At 40.6% G+C, this 15,393-nt stretch overlaps 1 protein-coding gene across 5 annotated transcripts in view; it reads right to left on the reverse strand.

The window, feature by feature from the left end:
- The window catches only part of PALM2AKAP2 (PALM2 and AKAP2 fusion), a 451,783-nt gene that overhangs the window by 121,459 nt on the left and 314,931 nt on the right, over window positions 1-15,393 (reverse strand). For all 5 annotated transcript variants that reach the window (XM_059141746.1, XM_059141744.1, XM_059141742.1 and 2 more), the window contains one exon: window positions 8,108-8,193. In XM_059141746.1, coding sequence (XP_058997729.1) covers window positions 8,108-8,193 — 86 coding nt within the window. The remainder of the gene's footprint in view (window positions 1-8,107; window positions 8,194-15,393) is intronic.

The following is a 15,393-nucleotide window of genomic DNA, read 5'->3' on the forward strand; positions in this document are numbered from 1 at the left end:
TGTTACAGTCTACAGCATGGACTTTCACATCCATTACCTGGGAACAATGCCATATGCATATATTTTTTTTTAATTTTACTTATGTATTTGACAGACAGAGATCACAAGTGGGCAGAGAGGCAGGCAGAGAAAGAGGAGGAAGCAGGCTCCCTGCCATGCAGAGAGCCTGATGTGGGACTGGATCCCAGGACCCTGGGATCATGACCTGAGCCCAAGGCAGAGGCTTTAACCCACTGAGCCACTCAGGCACCCCCCCCAAATGCATATTTAAAAAAAAAAAAAATCAAGACAGTGGTTCTCCAACAGGGACTCCTGTGAAAAGGTAGCTGTAGGACTAAAAGATGCCTCGGACCCTCTCAGAGATCCACGAGACTCTGAAGAGTTTAAAGGATTAAGACAATCTGGGACAAAAATCTTTCCTTTGGCAAGGAAGCAAACAGAGAGCAATCTTATGTATGGACACAATGTGGAAATGACTTCTGATCCCGCACACAAAACAATCCTCCATGTCGTCATCATCACATACAAAGGACAAAGGGCTCCACCACCGGCTGCCCACAAAAGACCCTCCGCAGAATGGCTGTAACCTGTGGCCTCTATTTATCACCGGAAGATTCTAACTGCTTTCCCCCTTTTGTAATGGAGAACATCTGCCCTTCCAGAACAATCTTTCTCCCAGCGGTGAATTTTACATATAGAGAAACAACATCCTTTTTTTTTTTAATGTTGCTTTCCCACGTCCTTGATTAGGAAACATGCCCCCTTTTTAATGGTTTTACAGCCAGAATCTCCAACCTGCCTAAATCTTAGCCTAAGCACAAATGAAAAATATTGTATATGTTGTTAAATTAATTAGACTGACGTGGCTCTAGTACCATGGCCGTCTATGTAAGCAAACCAAAATCTAAGCCTGTAAATGCTTCAAGGTTATAAAATCAAAACACAAAGGATAGCCAATCCCAAGAGCCAACTAGTCTTCAAGCTATAAGCAATCAATAATTTCCTTTCTTTGCTTCTGCCTTTACTCTATACAAATCTCTCCCCAAGTTCCCATCTTTGGAGCCTTGCTAACCACTTCTGATCAAGTGCTGCACCATTTGAACTGATCTTTCTTCAAACTCTTAAAATGTTTAATAGGTCTCGGTTTACCTTTTAATAATGTAAATAAATACAAGGCTTCTTTCTGGAAAAAAAAAAAAAGAATCTGCTGTGCTAGAATTTTCAGGACTCCTTTTTGCAAGTACATAAGTTTTTAGTATCTTCATACAGTATAAGAGGGCAAGTACAGATGGTGTTTGGGATTTAGTTTGTGTACATATTTGATTAAAATGGCTCTTTTTTTGCAAATACTCAAGTTTTTAGTATCTTTATATAGAACAAGAAGGCAAGGTACAGAGAGCGTTTGGGATTTAGTTGGTGTATCTATCTGATTAAAATGGCAGCCAGGCCACATGATTTCTAATCAGAAGATAGTTCTTTATCATAGACTGATAGAGTTTGAGCATGACTGATGTAGTTTTGAGTAGTCGTCATATAAACAGAATTCAAGAAAACAAGGCGTAGCCCAACAGGTGCAATTTCTGGCTCCCAGCAGTGCACCCAGCTGGATCAAGCCAGATACTTCCAGGATGTTGGCACTGAGGAGTTCACTCCACAGAAGAAAGGAAGCACGGTCACCAGCAAATTTATTCAAAATCTAGCATTAAGCGCCTTCCTAATGCCTTTATTTGCACACTACTCTTAAACGTCTATAAAGTGATCGCCTTTCTCACTTGCCTTGTCCACAGGATGTGAAAATGCTAGGTTGAGGGTTAGTCATTTGACTGGCTTTTTAAGATTAACATTGAGAAGACAAGGGGATATTATTATATATAAAAGGCAACACTGAGGTGGTTGCCAGGAGCTAGAGGGAGGAGGGAATGGGGAATTCATATCTAATGGATACAAAGTTTTAGTTTGAGATGATGAAAAAGTTCTGGAGACACAGGGTAGGGACGGTTGCAGAACAGTACCAATGGCATCATAATGCTACAGAACTGCACTTAAAAATGGTTAAAGGAATAAATTTTGTTATGTATGTTTGACCACAATAAAAAAAAAATGGATACACTAATAAAGATCTTTTTTTTTTTTTTTTTTAAGTTGAGATGTGAGGGGAACATAAGCGGAAAGAAAAGAAGGGAAAAGAAGTGTTAAGAGTCTGATGAGCCCACACCCCTACTCAGGGCTGATGGCAGGGATACTAAAGAGGAAGAATGAATTGAGGCCCTCCTCAACCCTATGTCCTTTACCCCAAGCCCCATCCCCAATTGGTAAGAGGGGCCCTCCTGCACTCCTGTTAAAACAATGACTGAGCCCTTGAATGAGAGAGGACTGTGTGCAGTGAAGAATTTTGAAGACCCCCCCCCTTTAGTGAATAATGGAAATCAAGCCATCAAAAACCTAACTGCATACAAATGATCCATAAGCACATGAAAAGATACTCAGCATTATGACCCCTGGGGAATGCAAACCAAAACCACGGTGAAATGCCACCTTGCCACCCACTAGGATGGTTATAATCAAAACACAGACTAAAGCAAGTGGGGACTAGGATGTGGAAAAAGTAGACCCCTTACCTGAGGCTGGGGGGTGTGTAAAATGGTGCAGCCACTTGGGAAAACAACCTGACAGTTCCTCACAAAGTGAAACATGTATTTACCACATGACCCAGCAATTCCACGCCCAGGTCCATAGACACAACATGTGAAAACACAGAAAGAGACATGGTGGAAGACAAGGCTAGAAACGAAACTGGAGTTAGGGTAAGGAAATCTGGAAAGTGAAAGGAAATACCTAAGCCTTGGTCAGTGTTCAAAAGTAAAGGAATGGAATCCAAGGGTTTTGGGTGGGGAAGTCCTTTCCCAGGCTAGGTGGTAACTAGAGAACCCGGAGCAATGACAGGGCTCACGTGGCCACACATGACCCTGCCATAATTGTATGCAGAGACAACATTTTCCCAAACTGACCACCATAGTCACTGGAGCACTCCTTAAAAATGCTAATTCCCAAACCCAGATCTTGATTTTTTTTTCAAGCCTGGAAAGCTGTATTTTTACTATTTTTTTTTTAAATATATAGCTGCAGATTCTCAGAGTCACGCAAGTTTCAGAAAATACTGATCCATCCCTTTTCTAAAAAAACAATGTCTAGACATGCAGAAAAACACAATAAAGTATAATATAGAAGCTATTCTGAAATAAGAGTGACCTTTTCTTCTAGTGAACAGTGGTAAGTGTCCATCGATGGATGAATAGATAAAGAAGATGCAGCCTATATATGTATATCATGGAATATTACTCAGCCATAAAAAAGGATGAGACCTTGCCGTTTGTGACAACATGGATGGACCTGGAAGGTGTTATGCTAAGTAAAATAAGTCAGACAGAGAAAGACAAATACCATGTGATTTATGTGTATTTGTGTATTTGATTTATGTGTAATCTAAAAAACAAAACAAGTGAACAAACAAAGCAGAAACAGACCCATAAATACAGAGAACAAACTGATGGTTGCCAGAGGGAAAGGGGTGGGGGGATGGGCAAATGGTTGAAGGGGAGTGGGAGATACAGGCTTCTAGTTATGGAATGAATGTCACAGGGATAATTTATAATGAACTTAGCCATTCATCTGTTAGATGGACAGTTGGATAGATTAGGATCACTTTTCTTTTCTTTTTTTTTTTTTCTTTAAGTTTACTCATTTAAACAATCTCTACATCTAACATTGGGCTTAAACTCATGACCCTGAGATCAAGAGTCACGTGCTTTTCTGACTGAGCTGGCCAGTGCCCCTACTATGTTCTTTCTTTTCTTTTTTTTTTTTTTTTTTGGTCAGAGAGAGTGAGCACAGGCAGAGTGGCAGGCAGAGGCAGAGGGAGAAACAGGCTTCCCGCTGAGCAAGGAGCCCTATGTGGGACTTGATCCCAGGATGCTGGGATCATGACCTGAGCCGAAAGCAGCCGTTTAACCAACTGAGCCACCCAGGCGTCCCCTATGTTCACTTTTTAAAAGTTGTTTTCACCTGTTCTTGTTTCAAGAACTCTTTCAGCCTGTGTCTGTTCACTAGAGCACAAGGATAGTTATACTTTAGGATAGCTTCTATGTTGTATCTTATTCTGTTTTGCTGCTTGATTTAAAAACAAAAGCAAATGGTGTAGACCAGTATTTTCTAAAGCTTGCATGGCTGTGAGAATCATCATCAGCAGTATAAAAAACAATAAAAATAAAAACAGCATAAGGAATATATGTATTCCTTATGCGTGTCAATGATATAGTAGGGGAGCCTGGGTGGCTCAGTGGGTTAAAGCCTCTGCCTTTGGCTCAGGTCATGATCTCAGGGTCCTGGGATCGAGCCCCGAGTTGCGCTCTCTGCTCGGCAGGGAGCCTGCTTTCTCCTCTCTCTCTGCCTGTCTCTCTGCCTACTTATGATCTCTCTCTCTCTCTGTCAAATAAATAAAATCTTTAAAAAAATGATATTGTAATAAGTATTGTATGGTGACAGGTGGTAGCTACCCTTATGAATAGAGCATAACATTTAGACTTGACTTGTCAAATCACTCTGTTGTGCACCTGAAACTAATGTAACCTCATTAGTCATATATGTCATTAGTCAACCAATGACATTAGTCATAGGTGACATATAGTGTCAATATGCCACTATAATGTTCAATAATATGTCATTAGTCACCTGTAATGATTTAAGTCATATAAGTCAACTTACACTTCAATTTTTTAAAAAAGTGAACACAGTATACTAAGAAAACAGTGATGGGTGTGCAGAGTACTGGTTTTCCATGTCTCTGGCACTGACACTTGTGAAAAGTAGATACAAAATTCCCTGTGGATGGGAGTGTATTTGTTTCCTAGAGCTGCTCTAACAAATTACCTCAAACTTGGTGGCTTAGAAGAACAGAAATTTATTCTCTCTCAGTTTTGGGGCCAGAAGCTTAAAATCAAGGCATTGGCAGGGTTGTGGTCCTCTGAAGGTTCTAAGGGAGCATCCTTCCCTGCCTCTTCCAGCTTCTGGTTGATTCCATGTCGTCTTGGTTTGGGCCTGCACATACCCCCATCTCATACCCCCATCTCTGTTCATGTGGCCTTCTCTTCCAGGTGTGTTTCCTCCTCTGTCTCTTGTAAAGACATGTATCATTGGACTGGGTTAATCCAGGGTGATCTCACCCAGATTCTTAACTTAATTACATTGAAAAGACCCCTTTTCCAGAAAGAGGTCATATATATATATATATATATTTTATTAACCTATAATGTATTATTTGCTTCAGGAGTACAGGTCTGTAAATCATCAGTCAAGAAAGAGGTCATATTCATAGGTACCTGGTATAGCACATAGATATCCCTTTTTGGCAGGGAAGGAGTGGGTTCACACTTCAACCTACAACACCAAGTGATTTATTTATTTATTTATTTATTTTTTAAAAGATTTTATTTATTTATTTGACAGAGAGAGATCACACGTAGGCAGAGAGAGAGAGAGGAGGAAGCAGGCTCCCTGCTGAGCAGAAGGCCCGATGTGGGACTCGATCCCAGGACCCTGAGATCATGACCTGAGCCGAAGGCAGCGGCTTAACCCACTGAGCCACCCAGGCGCCCCAACACCAAGTGATTTAAAATTGTTGAGCAGACCTAAATTTAGAGGGTGTTTTTAATATAAATGTTCTTAGTTCAATGTTCCTCAGAATGATCGATGTTTATTTATGAATGAATTTACTCCTCTGAGTCATGTATATTTTTAGAAGCATGACTTTGTCATTTAAAAATAAGATATGGTATTAAAAGGTTACATGAAGTAGAGAAAACCACATTCAGGGAATTGCGACATTGCAAAAAAAATTTTTTTGCACCATTTTCAGAAAGAAAATTTCTAAGCACTAAGAGATATGTCTATTATAAGAAGAGCAATATGGAGGATACCAGACTGTTTTAGTGATTTCTCCTGGTAGTCCCCTTGGCAAGTGTCAATGGATTAAGTTTTATTGTAATTACAGTTTTAAAGAATAAAACTTTCGCAGGGCAGAAGGCAGGAAGAGCTGATATTGCAAGGATATATGAAGTAGCTATTAGAAGCAGTGATAGCTGTACATATATAGATATGTGATGAGGAATCTTTAGTTAATTAATGAACATCGGGCACTTATAGATGCAGGAAAAAACAGTTCTTTAGGTTAGGTGTAAGGACAGGATGGATACATCAAGCAGTGCGGAGTGGGAACCAGAGTATGAAGCAAAGGGCAAAAAATAGTGATTCCTGCGTAATTGGGAAAACCAAAGTAGAAGTTCTAAACAGAAGTAGTTCCTTAAGTTATATCCACCAGCAGTTTCACAAATTCTTTAGTGAGAAGAGACTGGCATTCATGGAGGAACTTGATAATATTTGTAGAAATTTATGGATGTATTTAAATATACATCTATTTTGCTTAACTTTTTAAACTATATGGTGTCCATTCTTCAGAGTGGTTCAGTTCTAAAGAACTAAAAATCCTCTGTTAAACATTCCCAGCTATTCATTAAAAGAGAAGAGAAAGAGAGATAGAATGACATGTAAACCGGATAGACCCAAATACAACTTTAGTCACGATCCTGGTTCTAAGGATCCACAGCCTGATTAAGCAGCAACCTTATAAAATGGGACTTGGACAAGACTTGCTTCTATCAGAATATGCCATTTGCTTTTATAAAACAAGCTCTAGGCTTTCTGATCATTTGAATGTCTGCACTACATCTGCAGCTCTATCAGCAACACAGCTCAGAAACAAACTCTTAAGAAGATGCCAGATTCCAAAAGGGTCAATCTAAATCTATCAGCTTCATCCACCTGTCCCTCTCTGTCTAATGCAGCCATCGATGCAAACTTGTCTTTGCAGTAACAGTCAGTGAAACACTAATACACCATTGGATATATATTATTGTCTTGCAAACTCCGTTAAACATAACAACATAACTATAAACAAATGAACTTTCAGTACTGGATGGTTATTATTTAGATTAGTTGACTTTTTTTTTACCGACCAGGCTACTATCCCATCTTTCATTTAATTTCACTGTGGCATTTTTGTTTGCTTTCTCTGACATTTGAAACATAGATAATACAACTCCAGCCTTCACATTACAAGGGAAAGCTTGGATACATTCATCCTGTATGTTCCTGTTAGTACAACCTCTACTAATAAATCCAGGACTGAAATATATCTAGGTATATCTCAATACAGAGAGGGACCCTACTTGGGGCACCTGATCTTGCGGTTGTGAGTTCAAGCCCCATGGGCCTAGAGCTGACTTAGAAGAAAGGGAGGACATTACCTTCTTTTTTCAAAGAAAAATTCATTAGTGGTATATATGTAGATTCTAATCACTCAATCAAAAATGTTAGAAAGTCTTCCTACTCCCAACCTCTGTCAACGGAATCATAAACAGAATTTCAAGAAGGAAGAACTATTCCTTTGTGTCTAATCTATTAATAGAGGGGAAGTCGTTGACTCTAATAAATGTTGCTATGGATTCTTTAATCTAGGCAGTGATTATAAATTCATGCATTTCATTAGAACAGTGATAATTAGGTTGATTTCCAGATGACTCATTTTGTAAACTTTTGGCCACTGGTGTTCCAGCTGGAGTGGGCCATGTGCTGCCTTCCCACTGGCATCACTGGAAGTTTTGAGTCAAGATCAAGGCTCTTTTTGCCTCTCTGACCTTTCTTCACAAGGCACAGTGGGGCCCCGGTTGCTCAGCTTGGAATGCTCAGCTTTGCTCCACTGTGCCCATGGGGTTACCATGTGCCCACAACCTATATGCAGATAGTCACCGAAGACCCTGCAACAAGCCATTGTAATTCATCTCTTGGATTCTACCTTTCAGGTAGCTTCCTAACCTAGATGCCAAACTTCAGAAAATCTTATGTCTGGCTGACTCACTGCAGCTCCAGTGAGCAGAGAAAGAATCCCAGCAGAGTTGAGGGGCCGTGCCCTTTTGGCTCCCAGCAGTCTGCCAGGGACTCGTTTTCCTGAGGGGTGTACTTCTTTGAGAACCAAACTAAAGAAGACATCTCTTACCTTGACAGTCATGTCTGCGCTGGATGTTTCTGTGGCGTCTGAGGCTGCCTCGTCTCCCTTTAGCAGTATACTCTCCCACCCGACCCCTGAAAAAAGCAAAAACAAAAACAAAAGTACATTCAGCTGGCATGGATAGACACCTAAGTGACATTTTGCAGATTCCAATCCCATATGTGTTATAAAGGAAACCAATGTTGCTCCACAGTTTCCCCTGCAGGGCAGTTACTGGGAAAGCATCCTTGGAGAAGTGTGGCCAGTCAATACCTCCTTTGTTTCTACCTCACCTCCAATTTTGGAGTCCATTGTCTAAGTCCTGTAACTTCCAGACAGTTCCATTTCCAGGCCAGAGTGGAGAAGAAGTTGGAATGAATTCTCTTCCAGAATCCAGTCCTCATCGTGAGGTCTTACTGGGGGCTTAAAGTGAATTCCAGGACGCAGAAACACAGACATCTGAATCTATTCAACACCCAGTAGAACTGATTCCAGATTATTCACTGCCCTAGATTCCACATACATACTGGAAATGACAGAGAGTTTATGTTCACTTTGAAAATCTATGTTTTCTCTCCAAGTCTTGATAAATGTTAGTGTTCTTTTTTTCTTAAGCTACCAGATGATCTCCAAGAATAGACACATGGCAAGAGACAAGGTTTTGCTCTCTTCACCTCAAAAAGGAGATCAGGGGTTGGTGTTCAGATATACCCATGAACACAATGTAGCCAAACTACACTGGGTCAGATGCAATTATATGAGTGAATTAAGGGGGGATGGTCTGTATTAGAGTAATGACAAGTATATTTGTAGAAACACATTTATTGCAGATAAAGTCATCTTCTTAAAAGCTAAAAAAGGAATACTTAGTAAAGTTCTTTTTTTCTTTCTTTATTTGACAGAGAGAGATCACAAGTAGGCAGAGAGGCAGGCGGAGAGAGGGGGAAGCAGGCTCCCCACCGAGCAGAAAGCCCGACGTGGGACTTGATCCCAGGACCCTGAGATCATGACCTGAGCTGAAGGCAGAGGCCCAGCCCACTGAGCCACCCAGGAGCCCCCTTAGTAAAGTTTTTAAGGGCCAACTTAACCAGTAGATACAAATTTTGTAATTGGTATAACAGCTGCCTGCTGAGATACAGGAATGCTCAGAGCCTAAAGCATTAAAGAGATTTTTTTCTTTATTAGGTTAAAATTCGCTGTGTAATATTTGCTTCCATTGTTGATTTCCTTAACAAATAATTTTGTCTAAGGATAACTCAAGGACAGCATTCATTCTGGACTTGTGTGATTAGCTCAAATTAAAAACTTTCAATTGGGGCGCCTGGGTGGCTCAGTGGGTTAAGCCGCTGCCTTCGGCTCAGGTCATGATCTCAGGGTCCTGGGATCGAGCCCCACATCGGGCTCTTTGCTCAGCAGGGAGCCTGCTTCCTCCTCTCTCTCTCTCTCTGCCTGCCTCTCTGTCTACTTGTGATCTCTCTCTGTCAAATAAATAAATAAAATCTTTAAAAACTTTCAATTATCTAGCATTACGTTAAGTGAGGATTAGCAAACATGTTCTGTGCCACACAGTAAATATTTTAAGCTTTGTGGTCATGCCATTTCTGTTGTAACTTCTCAAGCTGCCATTGTAGAGCAAAACACACAACCCATAAACAGCCAACAGACAACATTCAAAACAAATGGGCATGGCTGAGTTCCAATAAAACTTTATTTACAAAAACAGGCACCAGGCCAGATTTGGCCCATAAGATCCTCTAAACCAGATGGATAGTGATTAATGTGGCACCACACTGTGAATGTATTTAATGCACAGAACCACATACTTAAAAATGGTTACAATGCAAACTTTACATTATGCATATTTTACCACAAAAAAAAAAAAACATTTTGCTAAGCAATATTCAGAATTTCAATTTAACTGATTCTATAATCACCCAATGAGTTGCTATACCATTACTTGCTTAACTATTTCTAAAATGTTGGATATTTGGGTCATTTTTAATTTCTCATCAGTATAGGTAATGCTAAAAGGAATACCTCTTTGTCTAAAATGCTTTTCTTATGAATAATCTCCCTCAAAGGGACTCCTAAGCAAAAAGTATGCGTACTTATAAGGGTAATGGCATGTGTTCCCATTCCACTTTGTAAAACAATGATGCCAATCTTACAACCACCAACAATGCGTGATGTAATCATTTTGATATCACCATAACTCACTTGGTAGTGTTATCAGTAGATAATTTGTATGGTGATAGGAACTGATGTCTTAAGCAAGTTGTAGGTACATAAAATATTCACTATAGTATTCCATATACTTCCGTGTATGGTATTGTAATGACTTTTGTGTCAAATCTGTATTAATGTCATAAAAATTATATAGTAATTTTTTTAAAAGTTACTTTACCAGTTTCTGTTCTAAATCAAGAAAGCAGAGACATGTACAAGAAAGATTGTTTTACTCCAGCATTTCTGTAAAGACCAAATGGACAAACCAGATGGTGAAAGAGAAACAATTTTTGCATGATGCTTTTAAGAAACTAATATGACATTAATTCAATTTTAATATTTTAGCATCCATTACATTATTTTATATTCTGGATCCCTGAGAGCCTCATTGTACAGGACATATGCACAATGGATTATTCAAGATCCATGCACTTACTGGGGGCTTAAAGTGAGGTGCAAGGTGCAAATAGCTGTTTCTAACTAGGTTGTAGTAACTGGGTCAGTTTGGTGAGCTGCCCTACAGTTTCTTCTAGAGAAATTGCTACAAGGAGGTTGTCAGCTTTTTCTTAAATGCAAGTTTCTGGGAGAGATATCTTTGCTCCTACATGAATGGATTACTTCCCTGACACATCTTGCATTCAACAGACTAGTAGTCCCTCTTGGTTTAAGGCACTGCTGGCCCCTGTTGGATCTGGCTGGCAGAGAGACACAGACATTGGGCATAATGGACAATTATCTGATACTTACTTTATGGAGTAGTTTGAATTATCATTCAGCAAATATTCATTCTCCTCCTTTCCCTCTGTAGGAGAAATTTTCTTCCCTGCCCCTCAGATGTTTCCTCTGGCCAGTGCGAGGTTAGTGGACATAAGGCAATCAAAGGTTTGAAATGAGCTTGTGTGGTGATGCTTGCCCTCCTGCATTTCTGCTATAGCATGAGGAGGACATGCTCCAGTTGGTCTGCAAGGGACTGGGGAGCGGACCTGGGCCCCATCAGCACCTTGGAGCCAAGCCAAGTCTTGATCAGTCAATCCCTAGCCCAGCTGCACATGTACGACAATAAAAGACATTGAATTTGAAAATGATATAGGTTAAGAAGCATTATTGTAATAGTAACTAATAGATACAATACCTAAACAAAATTGTACATGAAAGTCATTTTGGATAAAGCACATTTATCTTTGTTCAAATGCAAATGAACACCTTTGCTGCAAAGAAATTTCAGTTACAAGTATTGATATATCTATATTTCTCTTTCTATATCTAGCTTCTTTCTATATCTATCTTTTGCTTGCTTGCTTGCTTTCTTCTCTATTTTTTTTTTTTTTTTTAAGTAAGCTCTGTGCCCAGCGGTGGCACTTGAACTCTCTCAACCCTGAGGTCAGGAGTTGCATGTGCTAACGACTGGGCCAGCCAGGTTCCCCCATATCTCTCCATGTTATGCCATGTGAGGAACAATATTTTCTCTACTATGATCCTTTCATAAGCAATCCAATCTTTACTAATGGATATATGGCCCTAAGAGACATGAAACATAAATATATATGTATTCTCAAAATTTTAGCCTACAACCAAGAATACACCTTTTTTGTTTGTTTCTAAGTCATCTCTATACCCAGTGTGGGTATACACTGAGATCAAGAGTTGTGTGCTCTACCAACTGAACCAGACACGCAACTTAATGATAAGTTGTAAGGACAGGAAAATGTTATTTTAAAAGCTAGAGACAAAATTCCTTCCAGGGAGAAAACTGAGTTTTGGATAGGATGGGCCCCATGCCATGGAAGTAGGAGGGAAAGGAAGAAGTCTATTCAAAAAAGGAGAGAAACTGAAAGAAGCTGGGATGAGAACTGGCTAAGAAATCTCCGAGGGCAACAAAAAGGACTCTCGAGAACCATGACGTTTAAACATCGATTTTAAATTTTTTGTCATGCTGTCTCATCCCATAATGCTCCCCTCAGTCTCATACCTTGAGTGAAGATCTCTTCTACACAATTATCTTGTGTTGGTGTGGTTTGGTGGAAACAGAATGAGGACCTCAGGCTGGAGAGAAGAGAATGGCAGGTGCACAGAGGAGCTCCCTGCAAAAGTGGGATCTGAGGAGGACATGATGATAAGAATCTGGGACAGGGTATTAGACCCGAATATACACGACAGAGCCATGGGTCGGTTTCATCTGAACACCAAAGGGCAGCAGACCCTCTCACCCTGAGGACTTGGAGAAGCAAGAAGACCTACACTTCTAATAAGAAGAATAATAACCTTCTCACTAGGTTGTAGAATGTAGAAAATATGACTTTTATTTCCGCAATGGTGATTTCCATACCACCAACGTGTAAATGCCTTGTACCCCAAGTAGGCAGGGGAATAGCTTAGAATGCTCATTTGTCATTCTTCCACTCTAGGATTTTATCAATGACTATCAACCTCTCCTTTCATGTCTACGTTCCTGAGATGAATTTCCACTCAGCTAAGATCAATATTTATAGCAATAGCACAAATATTTAACAGGTCACATGTATAATTGCAAAAGAACACATTCCAGACTGACGTATTTCTATTATTAGTCAGTTGTGTAAGCACGGTCACCTCTGATTTCAGGGAAAGAACCCATATAAAGAATTTGACCTAAGAATTTTGATAATTTATATATATATACATATATGTATATGTATATATATATATTCATACACACACACTACTTTACATATTATATTTCTATACACTCTCCATCCAAATAACGTTTTCTCTCTCTCTTTTTAAAAAAGATTTTATTTATTTAACAGACAGAGATCACAAGTAGGCAGAGAAGCAGGCAGAGAGAGAGGAGGAAGCAGGCTCCCTGCTGAGCAGAGAGCCTGATGCAGGGCTCGATCCCAAGACCCTGGGATCATGACCTGAGCCGAAGGCAGAGTCTTTAACCCACTGAGTCACCCAGGCGCCCCTAACCTTTTTTCTCTTATATTCCCTTTCCCTTTGCTTAAACTCTTTTATTTATAATTTCTCAAAGAAGAGAGAACATATTTTTATATTATTTCTATGATCCCTAGATTAAAATAACATCTTTCTCCCAGAACAGAACAGGTTTGCATTTCACAGTAGTGGGAAAAATTGAGACCTGTCTACTTATAGCTGATGTATGCTTTTAAGGCCCCCATCAGGGACAGTTATACAAAAATCTTTCCGGAATAAGTAAAATCAGCCAACCAATTGTTGCTTTTTATACATCTCCTCGCTTAGCCACACAGTCAGATGAAGAAATCCATGAGCCAGAGCTTCCAGTTCCTTAGCACTCACATGTCTGGTCTCCATGCACAAGATGCACTCTACTAACTGGCATGGCCCTTCTCTTTGATTTCTTTGGGAATAACACATGTGTGGTTGACAGGGAAGAGCAAGCAGAAAGAGGCTGAGCTCTGGGCCTGGCTGGAGAAGCCAAGGGCACCCATGAGCACCAACAAGGTGAGGGATGCGGGCTGATGGGAGGGTAGCTCTAAGGGCTTGAGTATAGTAACCTGTAGACAACATGGCTTTTTTGTTTGAGCAAAGGGAGACAGAACTAGTCTGAGCAAAGAATGGGATGAGCTGCTAAGAAGGCTTGTTGGGGAAGCAACCAGTGGCATTGCAGAAAACACTGGGTGATTTCCTTATCTCTGATTCTGGTTAGTACTACAAAATAGACTAAAGTGAAAACACAAGGTCAGAGACCTAGAGGGAGAGGGTAGCACTGTACCAAAGGGTGCTAGCTAACCCTAGATCTCCTGGGACCATTGTGTGTTGCTAGATAAAAGCAGAGTAAGAAAGAAAGGCAAGTCAATATGGACCCTTGGGGGCAAGAGAGTGGATCTTTGCTCTAGCTCATCTGTCAACACAGATTTTAGATAGATTGTTGGACAAAGTGGGTCATTAGTGCTGCTCACCAAGTATTTCCAGTTCTTTCCTCTTGAGGACACATAACAGAATTTCACTTCCTGGCCTCCTTGGAATTGGTGGTCCTGTGATGAGTTCTGGCTGATGAGTGTGGGCAGCAGTGGCATCTATCACTTCTAGGCTGGAGCATGTAATTGATGGAAGGCACTCCAGAGCGCCTCTCCACTACCACGGTGAATGGTAATGTTTCAGAGAGTGGGATTCTGTTGGCCTGAGTCTCAGGGTGAGGGTAACCCAAGGCAGAGATGCAGCCAACCCACAGTGGCCATGTAGGATGAGTGAGAACTAAACCTTTGTTGTTTTAAGACATGGGAATTGAGAGTTGTTCATTATAGTAGCGGAACCTAGCCCAGCCTAAGGAGAGGAGGGAGCCCTTCCAGACTTGCCTTTCCCATCAACCTCCAGTTCTTTGGATAGAGTTCTTTAGGTAAATCTGTGTTCTATTCCCTAAATCACTCCTGCCATTTGAATTTTGCCTCCAAAACAAGGCTATGATGATCTATACTTTCTACTGTTTTGGAGCCTCCCTGTTTCCATTATTCCCAGTGCTTATTGCATAGGTTAGTCGCATCTCATGAAGGATTTATGGCCTAAAGACAAAAGACCTCATCCTGCATAGTCACGGCTGCTCTTGAAAATTCCTTAAATCTTCCATCCCGTCCAAAATAGCACCGTACTTCAGAAAACCCAACAGCCACAGTTTGTTCCAGCTTTGGAACAGACCATTTCCTTTGTTAAGTACCAGACGATGCTGTTGGCTTGGGCTAAGGATCATGTTGTACAAAAAATTCAGATCTGGAAACTGTAGAATTTCTCAGGCTTTGGAGATGCGCACACTGGAGATAGAAGGAGAGACCAGCTATGGGACAGCAGATTAACACCGGCATTGTCATCCTCGTGCCAGAGAGTATCATTCAGAGTGCTTTTGGCTGCATGTAATAGAAAGCCTACTTAACAGATGACTAACAGAGGATTGAGTGACTCATGGAACAAGAAGTCTCAAGGTAGTGTGGCACCAGAGGTGGTTGATGGATCCAATGGCTCTATGGCCTTAGGGCCTCTTAGTCCCAGTTTGACCTCTCTGCCATTCTCTTGAATTTTCTTCCATGGTCCCAAGGTGGACATAGCATTTCCATGTG

This window comes from Mustela lutreola, chromosome 12 (genome assembly GCF_030435805.1).
Source record: "Mustela lutreola isolate mMusLut2 chromosome 12, mMusLut2.pri, whole genome shotgun sequence".
In the NCBI taxonomy this organism is placed as follows: Eukaryota; Metazoa; Chordata; class Mammalia; order Carnivora; family Mustelidae; genus Mustela; species Mustela lutreola.